The 22,468-nt window shown below is 47.7% G+C and overlaps 1 protein-coding gene across 3 annotated transcripts in view; it reads right to left on the reverse strand.

Moving 5' to 3' along the window:
- TUFT1 (tuftelin 1) overlaps positions 1–22,468 on the reverse strand; it is a 52,792-nt gene that overhangs the window by 10,732 nt on the left and 19,592 nt on the right. For all 3 annotated transcript variants that reach the window (XM_053368635.1, XM_053368634.1, XM_053368636.1), the window contains exons 2-6: positions 13,426–13,500; positions 9,659–9,763; positions 7,835–7,921; positions 3,727–3,798; positions 1,930–2,046 (exon numbers count right to left, since the gene is read on the reverse strand). In XM_053368635.1, the coding sequence (XP_053224610.1) occupies positions 1,930–2,046; positions 3,727–3,798; positions 7,835–7,921; positions 9,659–9,763; positions 13,426–13,500 (456 nt within the window). The remainder of the gene's footprint in view (positions 1–1,929; positions 2,047–3,726; positions 3,799–7,834; positions 7,922–9,658; positions 9,764–13,425; positions 13,501–22,468) is intronic.

The raw sequence follows: 22,468 nt of genomic DNA on the forward strand, positions 1-22,468 counted from the left end.
ACTTTTGCATGCATGTCGACCGTTTCACACAAACACAGCTAGCGAAATTGCACTGTTCACCCCAAAAGCCTGGCAACCATCATCAACCCTAAACGGCCTCGGTCCTGTATACCTGAAGGAGCGTCTCCACACCCATCGTCCAGCCCGGACACTGAGGTCCAGCGCCGAGGGCCTTCTGGAGGTTCCCTCATTGCGAGAAGTCAAGTTACAGGGAACCAGGCAGAGGGCCTTCTCGGTGGTGGCGCCCGCCCTGTGGAACGCCCTCCCAGCAGATGTGAAGGAAATAAGCAGCTATCCTATCTTTAAAAGACATCTGAAGGCAGCCCTGTTTAGGGAAGTTTTTAATATTTAACGCTGTACTGTTTTTAACACTTGATTGGGAGCCGCCCAGAGTGGCTGGGGAAACTCAGCCTGATGGGCAGGGTATAAATAATAAATTATTATTATTATGTGGAGCCATGACAAAGGACCCCTTCCCTGGCCCACAGCTCAAGCATCTCATGCAACTGGCAGCGCAGCCTCAGAGAGGGTGGTCCTTGCAACCAGGGTCGAGGATGCAAAGCCACAGGCCTCCCAGGTGTTGGACGTTGGGCCACATCAATGGTTCTCAAAGTGGACAGTACCACTCCTGCGGGACCTAGCAGGGTTTGAGGAAGGGTGATGTGTGTCTCTGTTGTGTGGGATGCGGGGGAAACCATGAAGCCAGCCAATGCTCTGCATAAACGTAAAGGGGACCCCTGACCATTAGGTCCAGTTGTGGCCGACTCTGGGGTTGCGGCGCTCATCTCGCTTTATTGGCCGAGGGAGCCGGCATACAGCTTCCGGGTCATGTGGCCAGCAGGACTAAGCCGCTTCTAGCAAACCAGAGCAGCGCATGGAAACGCCGTTTACCTTCCCGCCGGAGTGGTACCTATTTATCTACTTGCACTGGTGTGCTTTCAAACTGCTAGGTTGGCAGGAGCTGGGACCGAGCAACGGGAGCTCACCCCCTCGTGGGGATTCAAACCGCCGACCTTCTGATCGGAAAGCCCAAGGCTCAGTGGTTTAGACCACAGCACCACCCACGTCCCTAGTAGCTCCATCCTTATTTCAGACAGTGTGATATATCAGTACAGTCGTACTTGGAAGCTGAACAGAATCCGTTCCGGAAGGCCATTCAACTTCCAAAACGTTTGAATATTCTGATTGGCTGCAGGAAGCCCCGTCAGCAGTTCAGGTTCCAAAAGAACGTTTGAAAACCAGAACACTCGCTTCCAGGTTTCAATTGTCCGGGAGCCGAAACGTCCGAGTTCCAGGGCATCCAGGATCCAAGGCGCGACTCTACAGTCATACCTCGGGTTAAAGTTGCTTCAGGTTGAGCGTTTTCGGGTTGCGCTCTGCGGCGACCCGGAAATAACAGAACACGTTACTTCCGGGTTTCGCCGCTCGCACATGCGCTCAAAATGACGTCAGACACATGTGCAGAAGCAGCAAATTGCGACCCGCGCAGATGCATGTCGCGTTCTCTTCAGAGTGCGAATGGGGCTCAGGAACGGATCCCGTTCGCATCCAGAGGTACCACGGTATATCGCAATGTTTAGCTGGCGATATATTGCAACGCTGAAAGCCAGCCCTACACAGGTGTGCTGGAGGTGTAAAGGATGCTCACACTTTGGAAAGCCGCTATCCCTGGACCAAGTTCGTCAGTTTTGTTGCATCAGTCGAGCTAAACTGTCCGAACTAGATTTTGAAGAATGTGCAATTGATTGCAACCGCTTTGAATGTTATTGCTTCCTGAACGGGTTGCTCAAACTGCAGTTTTGAATCATGATTTTTGTAGGGTAAGGTTGCGGGCCCTGGGGATGAGCTTATGGAACCAAGGGAGCGGTGACACCCACAAAAGTTTGGGAACCACTGGCCTGATCCAGCGGGCCTTTCTTGTGTTCTAACCTCATAGGCGGCTCTGTCTGACTGGTGGCGCTTCTCGGCCTCTTGAAGTTTCGTGAACAGCTTCTTGGTGGTCTCCCGCATTATCGAGATGTCTTCTCCGGGGTACGTCGGCTCATCCTGAAGGGAGGTAAGGTTTTTAAGCAAGGGGGACCTTTTTCAGCCAGAGGGCCACTTTCCCATGTGCGGGCAGCCTCCCGGAGGCCACACACCAGCAGTGGGCGGAGCCATAAACAAGACTGGGCGGAGCAATGGGAATACTTTGTTTTTTATGATAGGTTAGTTTCCCACTTCGCTCTCTCTCAACAGATTGAATCCTGACAAGACAGAAGTACTGTTTTTGGGGGACAGGGGCGGGTGGGCGGGTGGGGGGGACTCCCTGGTCCTGAATGGGGTAACTGAGCCCATGAAGGACCAGGTGCGCAGACTGGGAGTCATTCTGGACTCACAGCTGTCCATGGAGGCACAGGTCGGTTCTGTGTCCGGGGCGGCTGTCTACCAGCTCCATCTGGTATGCAGGATGAGACCCTCCCTGCCCGCGGACTGTCTGTCCAGAGTGGTGCATGCTCTGGTTATCTCTCCCTTGGACTACTGCAATGCGCTCTACGTGGGGCTACCTTTGAAGGTGACCCGGAAACTGCGATTAATCCAGAATGCGGCAGCTAGACTGGTGACTGGGAGCGGCCGCCGATACCATATAACACTGGTCTTGAAAGACCTACATTGGCTTCCGGTACGTTTCCGAGCACAATTCAAAGTGTTGGTGCTGACCTTGAAAGCCCTTAATGGGCCTCGGTCCAGTATACCTGAAGGAGCATCTCCATCCCCATCGTTCTGCCCGGACACTGAGGTCCAGCTCCGAGGGCCTTCTGGTGGCTCCCTCACTGCGAGAAGTGAGGTTACAGAGAACCAGGCAGAGGGCCTTCTCGGTGGTGGCGCCTGCCCTGTGGAACGCCCTCCCTTCAAATGTGAAGGAAATAAGCAACTACCTTCTCTTTAAAAGACATCTGAAGGCAGCCCTGTTTAGGGAAGCTTTTAATATTTAGTGCTGTATTGTTTTTAACACTCGATTGGGAGCCGCCCAGAGTGGCTGGGCAAAGAGCAGACACAGAGGCCTGGAGGGGCATATTTAGCCCCGCCCCCAGGCCTGAGATCTCCCCACCCCTGAACTGCAAACGATGGACTCCCAACTCCCCATTTGATGCTGACATCCAGGGTGGTGCAATGGTTAGAGTGCCGGACTGGGCTTCAAATCCCCACTGGGGTGACAGTGGGCCGGCCAGCATCTCTGAGCCTAACCTACCTCACAGGGTTGTTGTGCGGGTGGGGGGGGGTGAAGAGAAAGGGAGAGGTGCATAGGCCACTTTGAGATCCTTGGAGAAACGGTGGGGTATAAATGCAATAATAAATAACGTGCAAACGAGTCACAAGCAAGCTGATTCACCTTGCTGAAGGCATTAATTAATTGCATTAACATCTCCCCCCCCCCCGCCCCGCAAGAAGATCCAAGCCAAGGGACAGGGCTTTCACTTCCTTGGCTTCTCCTTGCAAGGTCGGGGCCCCCAAAAATCACCCAGGGGCAGAGTGAGGGTTCCCTACCCCACTGGCCTGAGGCTCTAACCATTGCACCACACTGCCTCCCCTCTCTCCCCTAACTTCAGCTCTAGGTCAGAGCGAGTGAACAAGCCAGCCCTTTTGTGGCCAGCCCAGGTTCTCCCCAACCTCAGTTCCTTCCAGGCATGGAGGCCACCTGTGAACGCCAACCGTCCCCCCCACGGCCACAGACTCTCGCGCACGGACCTGGCATAGTGACACGCTGCGAAATGAGGTAGTTCTGTGAGGACGGATCCCGTTCGGCTTGTCCAGCGTTTTCTGTGTTTAAAGACACACACGCAAATAAAGTAAAATAAAATGGGGAAAGGGACCAGAACACCGCCTCTTTTCGTGACAGAACTCCACACAGAGAGGTCTCTCACACCCTTTTAATCATGCAGATAAAGAAACCATATTTATCGCCAGGCTTTTAGCAGCTGATGGGTAACGCCATTTTTAGGACAGTTTTTAAAAGTATATTATTTAGGCAATTTATCACAATTATTTTAATGCTATTTTGTTTTTCAAATTGCCCTGTGACCATTTTTGGTGAAGGGCAGTATAGCAATCTCTTCATTAATTTATTAATAAACGGTTATAATTGACATCAGCGATGTACGGTTAATATGCAACTGAATAACAGCGGCTCTGTGTGTGTGTGTCTGCACTTGAACGATGGTTCCTGAGGTAAAGGAGCAAGAGTGCCTCCATTTTGGGGAGCCATCTGGAAACAAAATGGCGGACTCAACCTTTTGGAACTGCAGCGATTTGGACCCAAATTTGGCAAGGCGGTCCTTGGGACTGAGGAGCAGGGTTTTCTCTAATCCCAGATACTGTTGGGCGCCATTTTGAATCAAGATGGCGGACTCAACGTTTCAAAGCTGCGGAGTCCATGGGTTCATGAAGATAACCAACAAAAGGTAAGTTCGGTGATATTCACAATACCGTAATCAAAAGGCGGCTGTTTGCCCCCGGTGGGGCCCTTTAGGCTAAGCAAATCAGTCTCTTAAGCTTAAGCCAAGAAAGAGCATTCTCTGTAAAACTGAATATCAATATACAATATCAAGACTTTGAGATTAGACCACTGAAGAAGCCCGGGAAACTACCTTGGGAGTGTGCTACCTGCAAGCCCCAGTTAAAGGGCCTCATTGGGGGCGAACAGCCGCCTTTTGATTCCTTGGCCTGCCAGGGCGAAACAGGCGCAAAACGCCAGCACCCTGTCTCTACAACTCCACTAGCATCTCTCGGTATTGTGAATATCACCAAACTTACCTTCTCTTGGTATCTTTGTGAACTGATCTAATAGACCGAGTTAAGCATCTGAAAAAAATCTATTGAAACCAGACATTATAAGTTCATTTTAGGCTGGGTAGTTTGCAAGTCTTTGTGGATTTGTTTAATGCTTTGTATTTTTCTCAGGTGGTTGATAATGTATGTATAATTATTGTTCTGTGTATATCACCGTATTTTTCGCTCTATAAGACGCACCAGACCATAAGATGCACCTAGTTTTTGGAAGAGGAAAACAAGAAAAAAAATATTCTGAAACCCAGAAGGCAGGACAGCAAGCGGGATCACAGAGCAGCAATCCCACTGGCTGTCCTGGATTATGGGATAGCCGTGCGCAGCCTCTCCCAGGCGAGGGGAGCCATCACCCCCCTGCCCGAGAGAGGCTGCATGCAGCTAAGCCTCCCCCAAGAGCAGCGCTCCCTTTAAAGAACACGCGTATAGCTGTCAACAGTCCCTTATTTGGCGGGAAACTCCTTTATCCCAGCGCCGTGTCCCGCTGCTGTCCCTTATTGATGATGTCCCTTAAATTCCCCGGGTTTCAAAGGAAGCAGCTCCCCTCCCTCCCTCCCTCCCTCCCAGGGAGGAGGGAGGCTCCAACTGGGTTGCTTGGCTGCGTTGCTCACCCAATAAGGAGTCTAAGAACGACTGGGGGGGTGGAGCTTGCATGCCTTGTGCCGATCAAATCAGCCGGGTTGCCTGGGGACTTGCCTTTGCTCAGCGCTTCCCAGCGGAGAGGTGACGGTGGTTTTCCTTGCTGCGTCCCCTTTGCCGGGTTGCTGCGCTGTGGGAACCACCGCTTGAGGCTTCGTTTGGCTGCTGGCTGGGCTTTCTGCCTTTTGCTCAGAGGGGCTCAGAAACCGAACATACCTGTGTCCAGAAAATCCCTTATTTTGGCTGCTGATCCCTTATTTTCGAGGCTGCTGGTCCCTTATTTACAAATCTGTAAGTTGACAGCTATGAGCGCGCGGAGTGTGTGTGCGGCTCTTGGGGGCTTTTCCCCGAGGAGGGAGATGGGCAGCCCTTCTCCCTCCTCGGGGAAAAGCCCTCAAGAGCTGCACACACGCTCCACGCGGCTCTTTAAAGGGAGCGCTGAGCAGAGCCTCCCGCCTGCATTCGCTCCATAAGATGCACACACACATTTCCCCTTACTTTTTAGGAGGGGAAAAGTGCGTCTTACAGAGCAAAAAAAACGGTAATCGCCAATGTGTTGCATGAGTCGCAATACTTCTATCAGCAACACAGGTTGCATTTTTCTAGCAGGGTCCATGGGGGGGGCTGCTTCCTGAGCGACGCCAGGCACTCCTGCTCTTCCCCCCGACACACAAACACACACAGACCCCGGTCACAACCTCTCAGCTTGGCCGACCTCACAGGGTTGTTGTGAGATAAATTCGGGGATTTTATTTTTTTTTGGTAGCAGGGTGAAACACTCCGTACATCGCCCTGGAATTCCTGGAAGGAAAGACACAATATAAACAGAGCCAAACCCTCGCTCTGATCGCCCTCTGGCTCAGCCTAACCTCTTCATCTCAGGCAGATGAAGATGACGGAATTTATGGAGCTGGCTGATCTCACCGGGAGAATCCGCGACCAGAAAGGACTACCAAGAAGACCGGAAGAAATTTAAAGACTATTTGAACAAATATTCTAATATTAAAGAAATGTAACCACTTGAAAGAACCAATCAGGCCTAGGATTAAATTAGACTTAAATATATAAATAAGAAAATGTACTATAAGAAAGGTAAAGAAATTGGAATACAACTGTAATATTGTTTTATGAAATAATGATATTGGAAACTGCTACATTCAAATTAAGAGGAAATTCAGGTGGAGGAGATTAGAGGAAGTCAACTAAAATGTTTATGAAAATGGATTTCAATTAATTAATTGAGTTTCTTTTTTTCTGTTTACGTATTTTAAGTTTGTTATTCTTTTTTCCTTCTTTTTCACTTCTCTATTGTGTTGCTGCATATTTTCTTTTTTGTTGTGTCTATCGAAAATTAATAAATATTATTGTCAAAAAATCACCCCTCTCCATCTCAGACTTTCCCATCTTTGAAGGAACCGAGCAAAGACCCATCAGGCTGTCTGTGGTTGCAGACCTCCCAAAACTCTTGGGAAACGCCAGGGACTTTGCCAAAGGAACCGCCAACACCTTCAGAGCGGGGAGAGGCCCTCGCTGCGAGGTGTGGCACGCAGGCAGCTGGGCCAAGACGGGCAGGCAAAACACAGAAGGCAACTCCTGACAGATCCTTTCCAGCTTGCAAAGCAATTAGGGCCTCGGATCCGGCAGAGCTTCTAAGGCGGGCGTGAGTCAGCGAGCTTCTTGATGCAAAAGGGGGGGAGGGAAGGAGAGAGAAAACACCCTTTGGTGCCAGTTAGGCGGAGCGGATTTCTATAGCCAAGCTCCAACACAAGGCGTTCCTCTGCACAAAGGTTTGCCTTTTGCAACTTGTCTTAAGGGCCTTCCTTACTCCCCTTTGCAGAATGCATCAGTGAGAATGCGAGAATTTTTTTTTTCTGGGACGGAATCTGTGCATTGGTGGGAGAAAAATATACTGGGTAGCAACAGGTTTTTTCCAAACCGCTGAAGAGGCAAGCCTCCCTTTCCGGCTGTAGCTGAAAAGTTGCTTGCCTCTTCAGCCGCTATATTTCTCGCTCTATAAGACGCACCAGACCATAAGATGCACCTAGTTTTTGGAGGAGGAAAACAAGAAAAAAAATATTCTGAATCTCAGATGCCAGAACAGCGAAAGCAGCGATCCCTCTTGCTGTTCTGGCTTCTGGGATAGCTGCACAGCCTGCATTCGCTCCATAAGACGCACAAACATTTCCCACTACTTTTTAGGAGGGAAAAAGTGAGTCTTATAGAGCAAAAAATACGGTATTTATGTTATTTCTGCACACACACACACACACCCTTCAGTGCCCCGTTGAGAGTCCGTGCCACCAGTTCCTTCCGTTTTGCAAAATTACCTCCGCGCTACTTGCCAGCACACATTATTTAAAAGGACGCTAATTACCGCTTGGAGATGACAGCCGTCACTTTTCAGTTGATGGAGGCTCTTTTCGTTCTGGGCCCTGTCCTCGGCTCGGGCTCGGAGGTAGACCTGAGTCACAGAGGAGAAACCACAACGGCCATCAAGTTGGGAAGGAAAGCTGCCCTGATGGGAAGGAGGCAAACCCGGGACAAAATGGGACAGGCGCGGGCTTGGGGAACGGTTGAGGATTAGGGCTGGGGGGAGCAAGCTGGAGCCCTCCAGACGCGGCTGGACTCCAAGTCCCATCAAGCATGGCCAGCCACTAGGGATGATGGGAGTCAGCAGAAAAAAAGACAGTCACGGAACTGAGAATTGCACAAAACAAATGAAAATCCCTGAAACGAGAAGTAATTGACTAGAAATATTCTCTTGTAGAAATAAACTAAATAATAAAAATCAAAAAGTTTAAGGGGGGAAATTAGAAAAACCTTGCTTTACCTAGGATTATAACACTTCAGAATTTTTGGGACTTCTACACCTTTTTTTGAATTTTGGTCATTTATGATTTTCCTTCTGAGGAAACTGAATAGTTCAGTGAAACGAGGTTTGTAGCCGGCATCCCGTTAAGGCTTTGTTCAATTTACTAATTTTTTTCCTTAAACTTTTTGATTTTTATTATTTAGTTTATTTTTACCAGGGATGACGGGAGCTTGAGTCCAGCAACATCAGGAAGTACGTAGCCTCCTCTGTAAGCTTCACCTACACTGCCTTGTTGCTGAGCTGCAATCCTTCCCCCTGCAAAGATTCTAGTCCTCATGTGAAAAAGAAGCCAGAGCCACAGCACCCGGCTTCTCCTTGCTAAGCATCCTGGGAACTGCAGCTCTGAGAGGGGGCAAACTACAGTTCCCAGAAACCCTTGAGGGGAAAGCAAAGGAAGAACAGATACAAAAACTTACGGAACAGGCGGAGAAACTTACCAGAAGAATAAGAAATCAAGTTAACAAACTTTTTATAAAAGAATGGAAATGGTTTATTGAATATTTACTGATAAATTGTAAACAGATAAGAACATTGGAAGGATTATTGCAATCAGCTGCAGTTCTATAAGAGCATATATTTGAAGTAAATGAATAAATGAGCAAATTAAGTGAATTTGGATAGGCAAAAGGTATTAAAAATAAATTTTAGGAACCGTGGAAAGAGGGGGAAGGAAGTCAAAGTTATGAAATGTTAAAAGGATTGTGAAATTAGTGAAATGTATAAACCAGAAAAAGCATAAATAAAATAAAAAATAAAATAAAATGAACCCTTGAGGGGAAGGCAGGTGCTTTAAATGTACGCCGTGACCTTAAACAGGAACACGGAAAGCTGCCCTACAGAGCCAGGCCACTGGGAGTCTACCTACCTCAGTGCTGCCAACACTGGCTGGCAGCAGCTCTCTGGGGTTTCAAGAAGAAACCAACCCCATCTGGAGATGTGGGGGGGCAGGATTGAACCTCGGACCTTCTGCTACACACATTCCCCCTTAAAATGAAGCAAGGCTCCAGTCCTCATGGTTCTGAGCAAGAGGGCTGCTTTAAGCAGAGGCACCAGAAGTTGCCTTACACTGAAGCATCTGGGCATATAGCTCCATACTGCCTACACTGACTGGCAGCTGCAGGCAGGGCGTCTCTCCCAAACCTACCTGGAGATGCTGGGTTTTTGCACCTGGGACCTTCTGGTTGCAAAAGAAAGCTGCTCTGCCCCCCGAACTACAAAACCCTCCCTGAAAAGCCGGTTCCTTCCCTCTATTTCTCGCTCGCAAACAACACCCTGTCTGCTAAAAATAAAGCCGCAAAAGCCGAGCGCCGGCTGGTCCCAGCTCACCTTTATGATTTCCTCGTCGCCCTCGCTGGACTTGACGTACTCCGACGCCAAGGCGTGGCTGCTGGGGGGCCGGTTGGCCACCATGGCAAAGGCCCTTCCCACCGGCTGCGAGAGACAAAACGAAGGCTTCGTGTGAGCAGGTTCCCTTTTCTGCTTACCCTCTGAATTTTAGATTGATTTTAGAATGTATTTTAATTAATTGATTGTGATTTTTTATTATTATTATTATTATTATTATTATTATTATTATTATTATTATCATTATCATTATTATTAAATTTATTTATTCATTTTTTCAATACAAACAACCACCACAAAAAGCACATACAGTGGTGCCTCGCAAGACGAAATTAATTCGTTCCGCAAGTTTTTTCTTCTTGCGAGTTTTTCGTCTTGCGAAGCACGGTTTCCCATAGGAATGCATTGAAAATCAATTGATGCGTTCCTATGGAGACCGCTTGCCAGGCTGGCGGTGCGGAGAAGGGCTTTTCTCCCCACCGCAAGCCTTCAGGACAGGTCCGGGAACAGAGGGGAAGGCGCGCAGCGCTTCTCCTCTGTTCCCGGGGCTTGCGGTGGGAGGAGGGTTTTTCCTCCCCACCGCCAACATTCAGAACAGCATTCTGAATGTTGGCGGTGGGAAGGAAAACCCTCCTCCCACCGCAAGTCTTCAGGACAGCCATCCGAAGGCTGGCGCGGGGAGAAGGTCTCTCCGCCCCACCGCCAGCCTTCGGAGGAGGTCCGAGGACAGTGGGGAAGACGCGCTGCGCTTCCCCGCTGTCCCGGAGATTTCCCTATGGCCTTTCGTCTTGCGAAGGAAGCCCATAGGGAAATTCGTTTTGCGAAGCGCCTCCAAAACGGAAAACCCTTTCGTCTAGCGGGTTTTCCGTCTTGCGAGGCACCACTGTACAACAAAAACCACAAGAACACTAATAACACAATTAATTAATAACACAATAATAACACTAATACTCAATTCAGATTTGAGTACGGATATACCTATAACTACACCTTTTTAACAATATTTCTCCACCTCTCCTCCCTCTACTTCCCACCAATGTCCGCCTTATCACTTAATTGATTGTGATCTTATGCAACTGTCGCTCTGAGACCGGCTTTGGCTGGGGAGGGCGGGATTATTATTAATTATTATTATCATCATCATCATCATTACTACAGTGGTACCTCGGGTTACATACACTTCAGGTTACATACGCTTCAGGTTACAGACTCGGCTAACCCAGAAATAGTACCTTGGGTTAAGAACTTTGCTTCAGGATGAGAACAGAAATCGTTCTCCAGCGGCACGGCAGCAGCAGGAGGCCCCATTAGCTAAAGTGGTGCTTCAGGTTAAGAACAGTTTCAGGTTAAGAACGGACCTCCGGAACGAATTAAGTACTTAACCCGAGGTACCACTGTACTCCAATTAAAATAAAAAACTGAAATAAAAAAAGGCCAAATTACAGTCCAGATTATAATTATTAATTTTGGGGGGCTCCCCACGGTCTGGATCTCTGAAGCATATTTGCACATCTCAGTCCTGCCTCGCCGCCACAACCCATCTTTAAAAACAATTTCGGACAGGGTCTGGGCACTAGACCCCCCCCCACACAGACACCTTGCAAGAATAAATCCTTCACTGGTGTGCTGGAAAGGCTGTGGAGAGCAAGGTTCCTATTTTCATAATTGGCAGCACTGCACTTTTGGGAAAAGGTGTTTCGTCCGTCCTCCAAAATCACTAAATAGTCCGTTTCTCCCCATTTGGCCCTTGCTTTTATTAGATCAGACTCTGAATCTTACTCTCGGATGCCAAGTAGTAATTTCCTTCTTGCTCATATTGGCATTTGGTCTCCTCCCGCCCCCCCTTCTTTATTAATGAAAAACAAAAACATTTAAATACCCGCATCATCCCCAGAATGCTTATGGAGAGGGTGAAGTGACTGAAAACGTTTCATGAGCCAATGTGACGGTTAGATATTGACTGAAAACATGGCCGATATGGCAGCAATGTGTAATTAAAGTTTATTATTAGGAACATTTTATAATGCTGTAGTAACAGAGAAAGTTATATTGCAACTTTAAATTTCGTTTGAAGTATATTGTCATGACTTGCTTTAGTATTAACATTAATAACAATTTTTTTTAAAAAAAAAAAAAGCTCTGCAAATCAGGCAGCTCTCCAGCCCCACAAAACCCAGAGATTTCTAAACACACCTCCCTCTCCTCATTACCAGGTGCGCAGCCTGGGTAATGAGTCCTGACTATTCTGGACTCACCGCTGTCCGTGGAGGCGCAGCTCAATTCTGTGTCCAGGGCAGCTGTCTACCAGCTCCATCTGGTAGGCTGGCTGAGACCCTCCCTGCCCGCGGACTGTCTCACCAGAGTGGTGCATGCTCTGGTTATCTCCCGCTTGGACTACTGCCATGCGCTCTACGTGGGGCTACCTTTGAAGGTGACCCGGAAACTACAACTAATCCAGAATGGGGCAGCCAGACTGGTGACTGGGAGCGGCCGCCGAGACCACATAACACCAGTCTTGAAAGACCTACACTGGCTCCCAGCACGTTTCTGAGCACAATTCAAAGTGTTGGTGCTGACCTTTAAAGCCCTAAACGGCCCAGTAGACCTGAAGGAGCGTCTCCACCCCCATTGTTCAGCCTGGACACTGAGGTCCAGCTCCGAGGGCCTTCTGGCGGTTCCCTCACTGTGAGAACCCAAGTTACAGGGAACCAAGCAGAGGGCCTTCTTGGTGGTGGCGCCCGCCCTGTGGAACGCCCTCCCACCAGACGTCAAAGAGAAAAACAACTACCAGACTTTTAGAAGACATCTGAAGGCAGCCCTGTTTAGGGAAGCTTTTAACGCTTAATAGGTTATTGTATTTTAGTGTTCTGTTGGAATCCACCCAGAGTGGCTGGGGAAACCCAAATCGCTCCCCATAACGAGGACCTGGACATTGTCTTTTATGCCACATTTAACAAACATGGCTTCTTCCCAAAGGAACCTGGGCAGTGCCGGATTTACGTATAAGCTAAAAAAGCTATCGCTTAGGGCCCTACTCTCTCCCCCCCCCTATACTTCTTAATTGCATTTCACTATTAATATACCGTACTTTTCTGTGTATAACACGCCCCTGTGTATAAGATGCTCCCTATTTGGGGGGGACTCAAAATTAAGAAAATGGGGGGGTTGCCCCTGCGTATAAGACTACCCCCCCCCTTTTAACGTTATTTTTTAGTAACAAAAAACAAAAAACCTAGTCTTATACATGGAAAATATGGTACTTCTTCTAAATTGTATTTCAGTTCAACAATTACTTTGATAAAATACATATTTTGTGATGTGCAAATGGCTTTAGATACCTATTAGGTCCATAAATTAGCATATAGCATATATTCAGCAGACAAAAACAGTGACAATTTGCTGTTGACAAAGGACAACTGGACATATAAAGGGCCCCATTACCTTCAATAGCTCAGGGCCTCATCAGACCTAAATCCGGCCCTCATCCTGGGAACTGTAGCATTTGAAGGGTGCTGAGAGTTATGACGAGACACACACCCCCAATTCCCATCACAAAACTACAGTTCCCAAAATTTCCTAGGAAGGTTCAGTCAAGCTGCTGAGAGTTGCAGCTTTGTAAGGGGAACTGGGGGGGTCTCCTGACAAATCTCAGCACCCGCAACAAACTATAGCTCCCAGGGTTCTTCAGGGGCAGTCGTGGCTGCTAAAATAGTATAGCAAGCGGGGCCTTATTCACACCAGCCACTCACCTTTTGCTTTCCTTGGTCGCGCCTGTCCCCAGGAAGGTCATTCTGGAGGGTCAGTCTTAGTATTTTCACACTGTCCTGGAAAACAAGACGGCAAAAGAGACACGCTCAAGACGTTGGCTTAGCAACATTTACCAGTATTTGCGAATTGCATCCCAAAGCGATCTCTAATAAATATAACAGCCGCAGAAAGGTTGTCATTCAAGGCGCTGTCGTCGATTTTGTTCGTGGATAGCTTCCCAAGAGGCAGCCCAAATTTGCGGCATGATCAAAACATAATCAACCGTTATATAGAACTGCATATGAGGTCTATAAAGTATGTATATACAGGTGAAACTCGAAAAATTAGAAGATCATGGAAAAGTTCGTTTATTTCAGTAATTCAACTTAAAAGGCGAAACTAATATATGAAGTCGACTCATGACATGCAAAGCGAGAGGTGTTTCTACTTCTCAGAGGGGTCCCATCTTGCTCGATTTGCAACCCTTGTTTTGCAGATTTCCTTGACTATTCTAATTTTCTGAGATTGTTAATTTGGGGTTTTCATAAGCTGTACACCATGATCATCGCAATGGTAAGAAATCAAGGCTTGACATATCTTGCTTGGCATGTCACAAGTCGATCTCATATATTAGTTTCACCTTTGAAGCTGAATTAGTGAAAGAAAGGAACTTTTCCACGATATTCTAATTTTTCGAGTTTCACCTGTATATACTAAAATACAAACACTGTCTCAACATAACGGCAGTTGCTTGAAATCAACTTGGACCCATCTAAGAGAGAAGGAAACTGGGATAGAGATTTTAGAAGGCTGTTGAAAGAGGAACTTCTTAAACAGGTGCCAAAAAGACGAGAGAGAAGGCGCCTGTCTGATACGTGCAGTGGGAGGGAGTTCCAAAGGCTAAGGGCCACCACACGGGAGGCCTGGTTCTGTCATGGTGTGAAGCAGATCTCCTGATCTCAAGAATGACAAGGCTTCACGGGATGGGTTGATTTTACAGAGGGATCTGAAACAGGGGAAAGGAAGTGCCGTCTAACAGCCGAAGAGATTCTCCCAAAAAGGCACTAATATGAACAAATAACAGCTTTGGGCGACTAGCAATTCTTAGTGAACAGCCAAAGGTGGTAGAGAACAGCTGCTCTGCATGCAGAAGGCCCCATTTAAACTACCCCTGTGTTCAGAACCATGAGGCCTGGAGCCTTGATTTGTTTTTGGAGAAGGTGGCTCAGGGGCAGAGCGGCTCTTTTGCATGCACAAGGTCCCAGCTTCCATCGCTGGCGTCTCCAGGAATGGCTGGGGAACATTCCCTGGCCTGAACATTCCCTGGGCAAGCAGCTGCCAGCCAGTGCAGTCTGCACTGAACTAGAGGAACCACAGTTCTGGATCTGCAGAAGGCAGCCTCCTGTGAGCCCCCCAAACCCTCCCAGGCCGGCTCTGCCCAACTTCGGCTCTGCAGTAATCAATGCAAGCGCGGTTCTGCCCGAGAGACAGGCACTCATTTTTAATTCATGGGAGACAGTTGGCGCGGAGGATTCGTTTCCGCCTCCCCGCGCTGCGTAAAGAGCTTAACATGCAGGCTTTCCTTTTCTCCTTCTGCCTCTAGCCAAACTTGTTCAGCAACTTGTTCTCAGCCTTGTAAACAAGCGTGAAAATAGACTTATTTTAGCCAGAGAGAGAGAGAGAGAGAGAGAGAGAGAGAGAGAGAGAGCGCCAGACATCAGGGCTCTGAGACACGGCAAAAGCGACGTTCTTATGTTATGGTGTCTTTTCTCTCTCTGCGAAGTCATCCACAGCAGAGATTGGAGCTCTTCAGAAGCTGTGCACACGTCCAACAAACTCAGCGTGAACATTTTCACGGCAAACGGCAGCCCACGGCAAGGGAGCAGTGTTGGAAACTCAGATCTGTATTTAGCCAAACGGCTCCTTAAACCAGGCGTACGGCCACCAAAACGGAGTGCCGAATGGCCATTTTGGAGCTAGGCAGCTTCCAAGTCAGGTTTTTCAACGTGACTTCTTGGTTCCTGAAATTCATTCTGATGTTGCAGATAAAATGTAACGGGAATAATTCTCCAGGATGTGTTGTTAATGTGTGGAAACAGTCAAGATCGTGGGCAGGCAAACTAAGGCCTGGGGGCCGGATCTGGCCCAATCGCCTTCTAAATCAGGCCCGTGGACAGAGTTGTTCCGCCTGGCCTTTGGCTTGGGATCAACTTGATCCCCTTCCCCTCTTTCCTTTCTCCTTCTGTGATGGAACTCCTATTTGGGGACTTCCCTGGCTTTTTTCTGGCCCACGTAGGACCAGTCTGGATAGTTAGCCTTGGTGAAGACTTGACGTTTTCATCCCCAAAAAGTTTTTGAGTTTCTGCTGAAATGAGGCTGCATTTTAATGTTGTATTTTAATCTTGTTTTTAAGTTATTACTATTTATTATTAAATCCTACATGACAGGTGGCCTAGGCCTGGTTTACTGGAGAACCACCCTACTTTCAGACACCCACTCGATATCGTGAACGCATTTTATGAAATGGAGTGACACGGAAGGGGTGTGTGTGCAACAGTCAATGTCACACAGGGCCTCTCTCGACAAATTTGCACGCCATCTGAGAGAGCGCTGTTGCTTTCCTTTCCTGCTGGTGGGCTCCTCGTGAGCAGATCGCTTGAGTGTTGTGGGTGCTGGTCCGAGCCAAGATAATAAAATAATAATAATAATAATAATAATAATAATAATAATAATAATAATTTTTTATTTATATCCTGCCCTTCCTTGATCAGAAAACCGGGCTCAGGGTGGCTAACAACAATTTTAAAACACTTAATTGATGCCACAAAAAACAGCATAAAATACAGTATAAAACATGAATTACAATAAATTCAGAATTAAAAAATCAATTTAGGGGGAAAATCCATCCAATAAACATTAGATGATCACCAGGGCTAGCTGGCTAAGTTAGTCCTATTTGGGCCAGCGAGGAAACCAGGGGAGAATTAGCTGTGGGATCCCAGAGTGGGGAACCTTCATAAAAAGGGAAGGAAGGGGAATAAAAGATCAGGCTAAGTTCAAATTGAAAGTCAGGCAGAATAGCTCTGTCTTACAGGCCCGACGGAAGGAGGTTAAATCCTGCAGGGCCCTGGTCTCCTGGGACAGAGCATTCCACTAGGTCGGAGCCATCACTGAGAAGGCCCTGGCCCTGGGGGAGGATAATCTGACTTCCTTAGGGCCCAGGACCTCTAAACTATGGTTATTCATGGACCCTAAGGTCCTCCGCGGGGCAGACCAGGAGAGGCAGTCCTGTAAAGACAAGGGCCCTAAGGTGACCAGGGAGAAGAGTCGGCAGAAGAAGATTGGAAAAAATTTAAGGACTATTTACAGAAATATTGTAAAATTAAGGATTGTTGAATGATGCTGGATTGAAATTGAGTGGTTTCTAGCTGTAATGATATAAAGGAATATGGAAAAAAAAGGATTGGATAGAAAACAAGGTGTTTATAAGCTGTAATGCTTTAAGTTAAGGATTTGCTGAACAAATAATTTGAAATGGAATACAAGAAGGGGAGGTATGAGGAGGTCAGAGAAATATGTTATGGAAAAGTATGTATTATGAACTATATGTTTTTTTAAAAACTTTTTTGTTTGTTTTTTGTTTGCATAAAAATTGGAAACTTTAATAAATATCTCTTAAAAAAAAAAAAAAAAGACAAGGGCCCTAAGATCCTTCTGCCGTTCAGCTAATTAACACGGTGCTATCAGCACACGGACAAGTACGGCGCGATCAGCAAAGCGTGTGCATTTGGGCAAGGCGAGAGAGAGAGCAACCAACCTGTCCAGGGAAAGAAAAGTACCTGCCAACCTCAGCACATCACACCTCTGTGGAACTGCACACACCTGTTTAGGATACCCATGACCCCACCTGGACGCCCAGGGGGCCACAATTAGGACCGACCCACGTTTCCCCTGCTTTAATCGCCAGCAATTTGTACATGCGCCACCAGCCCTTGAACGCCCAATTCCAGTCGAGAGGGAGGGCGTGCGTTCCAGAAGCTGCTTCGAGAGCACAACGTCTTTCAACGTGACACAGAAAGGCGTACCTTAATTGCCTGGGGGGCAAAAGGCTCTGGCGAAGCCTATTAAAGTCACAGTCGTCATCTTGTTTGCTGTTTCAAAAAAACAACAACACACCATTCCAGCACCACGTTGGCAGGCGACCAGGAGTTCGGGCCGACCTGGGGCGATTTGTGGCACAAGGGCAAGGCATCCTCCGCCCACCTCTGACATTTTGGGGCTTTTCCCCCTTGCTCTGGGTCTGTCCCAACTCTCAATTACGACATCCAGGGCTTATGAAGCAAGAATCGGGAACAAACCGGGACGGCAACATTTTTTAGGCAAACTCGGAGCAGGATCTCCGCAATGTGTCATTCCACACCCAGGACAACCCAGCTGCTGCTCCAGAGGTGCAGGATCTGCCCTGAACAAACGCTCTCACATTTGCAAGAAGATATTCGACTTATTTTTTTTGGGGGGGGGGAATTCAGCTGGAGAGAGCAAGCAGGGTAGAAGAGGACCAAATGATTGCACCACATCTACCTGTCTCGTGTCTGGAAAGGAATTCGACCCAGAGAATACAATCAGTATTCCGCTTTTGGTTCGCTCACAATACGTTCCCTCTGTGCTGAAAAGAACTCGCCTGGCATAACATAAGGGCTTTATCATCTACGTAATGTAATTACGCAAGTTATGAGGTTTCGCCACGGCAGAGAGTGAGCCCCACGACGTAGCTTTTGGCAGAAGGCAAACTGCAGTGGAACAGACATGGCGCCACGTGCAAGCACTACAGGACAGAACAGAAAATGCCTTCTTGATTCCCGAATCAAAGCCCGCAGAGCTGCAGAACCAAAATAAAAAATATAAACAGGCTCGTTCTGTTATCCAGGAGCACGCAAAACCCACACGTAATATGATAGTGAGCCCCAAATTCTGATCTCAGAGAATTTCAGCTTTTAAAAACACGTACACACAAACAAGGTTCTAGACCTCATTATGCACAGATAAACTTGGAAGAATGCAGATGGTGCCTGTGGGAATCACCAAAACTAAGAGGGTGGCTGGAATACCGGCCCTTGTCTTCATCCCCCACTTTTTCTCCATCTCCTTTGGGCTAATGCTTAGTCAGAGGTTCTCAAACTTTGCTTTCCTGCCATGGGCCACATTAAAATTGCCAAGAGTCCGGGGGGGGGCGGCTTAATGGTTTTTTTTCCCCTGCCCGTGGTAGCATTTGCAATTATTTTTATTGCTTCTTTTAGTTCTTAACCATTTTACTCTATCATGTTACAATCCAAATTCCACAGGATTCAAGCCATAATATGGCAACGTAAGAACCAGAAGCAGCAATAAAAATACAATTAGAAGCCAATTTGAACATCTGATGCTATATGAATATTTGATACAACGCAGGGGGGGCACATTCTCCTACCAATTCTCAGCAGCCTAAACTACCACGACCAGAATTTGTTCCAAGTGATATCACAGTGCTTCAAACACATGGTGTGAATGTGGCCATACACAACTCACAAACAAAAAACGCATTTCTGCGCCTACAGCAGACTTCCCCAACCTGGTGCCTGCAAAATGGACTCTGCCGGGACTCCAACTCCCATCATCCATTGCTGGCACTGCCAGTGGATGATGGGAGTCGTAGTCCAACCCTTCAATGGTTTCTTCAACTTGGAGTTGTTGCTGAATCACAATGCCCACTAACATATGGTCGAAATTCGCTGATGTAAAGAATGCTGATATCTCCAGGAGATTTGACTAATTGCAGATTTTCTTCCAACGGCTGACTACCTTTTCCCTGTTTGGGTCACTGGCTCCAGTTCCTGAAATATGAGGATTTGCGGCAGAGATCGACCAGCCCCACCAAGAATTCTGAAGGCGTGGCAGGTCAAGCGAAGCGGTTATTAAGCTGGTCTCTATAGCAGCCATCGCCACGCAAACACAAAATACACAGGTGAGATTCTGCAATCGCCCCATATATGGTAAGGGGGGGGGGCAGAACTTCACAGATCGGCTGAGTGTTTCAGGAAATGAGTCACGCCATTCACCAATATCAAGGTGGGAAAGCCCCTGGGGAAATTATATATCTATACACACACACACACACACACACACACACATGCAAAAAGAAAACCACCCCAGAAAATACGAGTCAAGATGTAGAAGTTAATATTTTGTTAACGGTCAATGAGCTTGCTCTATGTAAACAGCCTAAGCATGGAATTTTTCCTTCGCATCCAAGGTTAATCTTATGCTTGTATATTTGGAAGCATGCTGTCAGAGGCTCAGGAGCAGAAGAGCAGGGGAGAGAGCAAATAGAGAGCGGAGGAGAGGAATCCGAGGGGAGCGTAGGGGAATATGACAGTGACCCGAGAGATTCCATGAGCTTCTCCAGCGAATCAGAAGATTCCCAGGAGGGGGCGCCTATGGTAAGGGCGAGGGGAGTCCCAGGGGGGACGCTCCATAAACAAGGGACCAGAGGGGACTCCCAAGGGAGCAGCGGAGGATCAGGACCAGTTCCCCCACCAGAGCACAGTGGGGGGGAAGAGTCACATGAGTCAGGACCAGCTTCTCCTCCAGCAGGGAGAGAAGATGAGTCAGGGGTGACCATGCCTCCATCGGGGAGTGGGGAAACGGAGGGAAGGCCAGGTCCAGCTAGCCTCCCCGAAAGAGGGAGCAGTGACACAAGTGTAACGGTCAGAAGGAAGGTGGGAGGCTGCGCGCGTCAAGTTCAAATGTGGAGGAGCGCGGGACAGCAGAAAACCCGGATTGGGAGCCAGGTCCTAAAGCCCGAAGGAGGGAGGGGGAAGAGTCAGGGGACTCAGCGTCAGAAGAATCTAGGAGGGCTGAAACTCCGACTAGCAGGAGGACCCAGAGAAAGAAGGAACAGAGGAAGAGGTGGAGTAAGGCTAGAATCTTAAGCTGGTGTCAGGGGGGAGGAGATTCAGATGGGACTTCTACGGTCTAAGGCATAGACGTAGCGTTGCGCGCTGCGCGTCTGGAAATGAAACTGAACTTCAATAAAGACTTTTTTACTTGAGGAAGAAGCAGCGTTGGTCTTGTGTGAGCTGGGACCTTGGGCAGCGCTGACACATGCTGATAACACTTTAAGAATCATGACCCCAACACTCCTGAGAGATTCCTGGGAGCTGTAGAACTACAATTCCCAGCACCCTGAACACCCTACAGTTCCCAGGAAAAAGCGCAAATCCAGGTGTAAGTTCTTAGCTGCAAATTCTTCTAGGTGGCCAGCCGGGATGGGAACGGAGAACAGGCACAGAAGTGCATAATCCTGCCGCTGCTTAACAGATTCCAAACAAGACAGTCCCTACCTCAATATTTTATTTTATTTTTAAAAAGACACACAAGGGAAAAGGGACAGGGAGGGAAGAGGAAAACTCAAGCACCTATTTCTCAACAGGTGTTCCTGAAATGACCAAATGCTGGCGCAGCTCAGGGGCAGGAGGTGCCTAAGGGAACGGGGTCTCCAGAAAAGATGATGAGACGTGCCCTATTGATTCCCAACTCTCCTACTGACAAAGCCTGATGGAATGGCTTTTCCCAATGAAATATGGGGGGAGAGGAGACTGGATGGAGCTGGTCTGCCACAACAGAGGCAATGGAGGCGAGCTCTGCTTTACAGTTGTAGACCAAAACCTGTGGACCAGGGTTGGGGGTCGTTGCTCTGGCCAGTCGGTCAATGTTCTATTTTATTTCTTGGCTAGGCAAATGCCCAACCTTAAAGCAATTAACTCTAACCGACTGCATCCCAGTTCAGAAGCCATGCAAACATTGGTATTTGCTGGAGATCTGCACCGTCTGTGGACTCGAGACTCTGAAAAACACCCCCTTAGCGTTTTGCACAAAGAGGCATTGCAAAATCAATTTTGCAACTGAAAAGAGCATTTAGCACAGCACTAATTACATCTAGCAGGGGCTGTGGGTGGGTGGCCTTCATCACAGATTTCACACAGATTTCCCCAGGTTTTCAGAGCATCAGTTTCCAATGTATATCCATTCACCTTTGCTGTCCACCGCTCTGCCAGATTCCTCTTTTTAAAACCTCAAAAGGCATTATGTGCTTTGTCAGGAGAGCTGTGACACGCATCTGGATCTGTCACTTCAAGCCGAGATGCGATCAGCTGAACGAAATTGCAGCTAGGCCTCGCGGCTCTCTCCTGAGAAATAAATGACTGAACAAGCAACACGCCACAATTTAAGTCCCAGGAGATGTCTTGATTACGCAAATGCAACTCTCCAGAGTCCCCGGCACAATTACCCACTCGGCAAGGGGCATGTTAAATGTTGCAGAAAGATTACAGTCCCATTTTCCACACCGGGTTATAATTATCTTTACATTCCTCACTCCATCAGAACCCATTTGCGAGCGACATTTATGAGAAAACATGAGGTCAGAGTGATAGGTATTTTTCAAGACACTAATGAGCAAGAAACACATAACCAAACCCCTATTTGTAGTTTTTTCCCCCAAGGTTAAGAGGAATGGATGCCTTAAAACAGCCGTTGGGATGGTCACTTACAGTGAGTAGATGCTGTCTTCGGGTAATGAGTCTTACTCATTTTTTGAAAACCACTTAGAGGCTTTTTACAATCAAGACTTGTATAAATTTTATGAAATAAATCAATGTCTTTACTTCTTCTCTAAGACGGGAACTAATAACAGGGTGGTAATGGGAGGGCGGTGTCTTAACTGTGGTGGCTCCCTGGGGGGAGAAGGAGCAGTCAGATGTAGAATGAGAGTCAGACTAGGTTCAGAGTTCAAATCTCAACTCAAGTCACAAAGCTCAATAGATCAGGGTGATTAGGCTGAGAGGGAGGGATTGGCACACATTTACCATATTTTTCCATCTATAAGATGCCCCCATGTATAAGATGCCCCCGCTTTTGGGGGAGGGTGTATCCGTGTATAAGATGCCCCCTAATTTATGACATTATTTTCTAGGGGGGGGGGCCTAGTCTTATACACGGAAAAATACG

The sequence above is a fragment of the Podarcis raffonei genome, chromosome 16 (assembly GCF_027172205.1).
Source record: "Podarcis raffonei isolate rPodRaf1 chromosome 16, rPodRaf1.pri, whole genome shotgun sequence".
In the NCBI taxonomy this organism is placed as follows: Eukaryota; Metazoa; Chordata; class Lepidosauria; order Squamata; family Lacertidae; genus Podarcis; species Podarcis raffonei.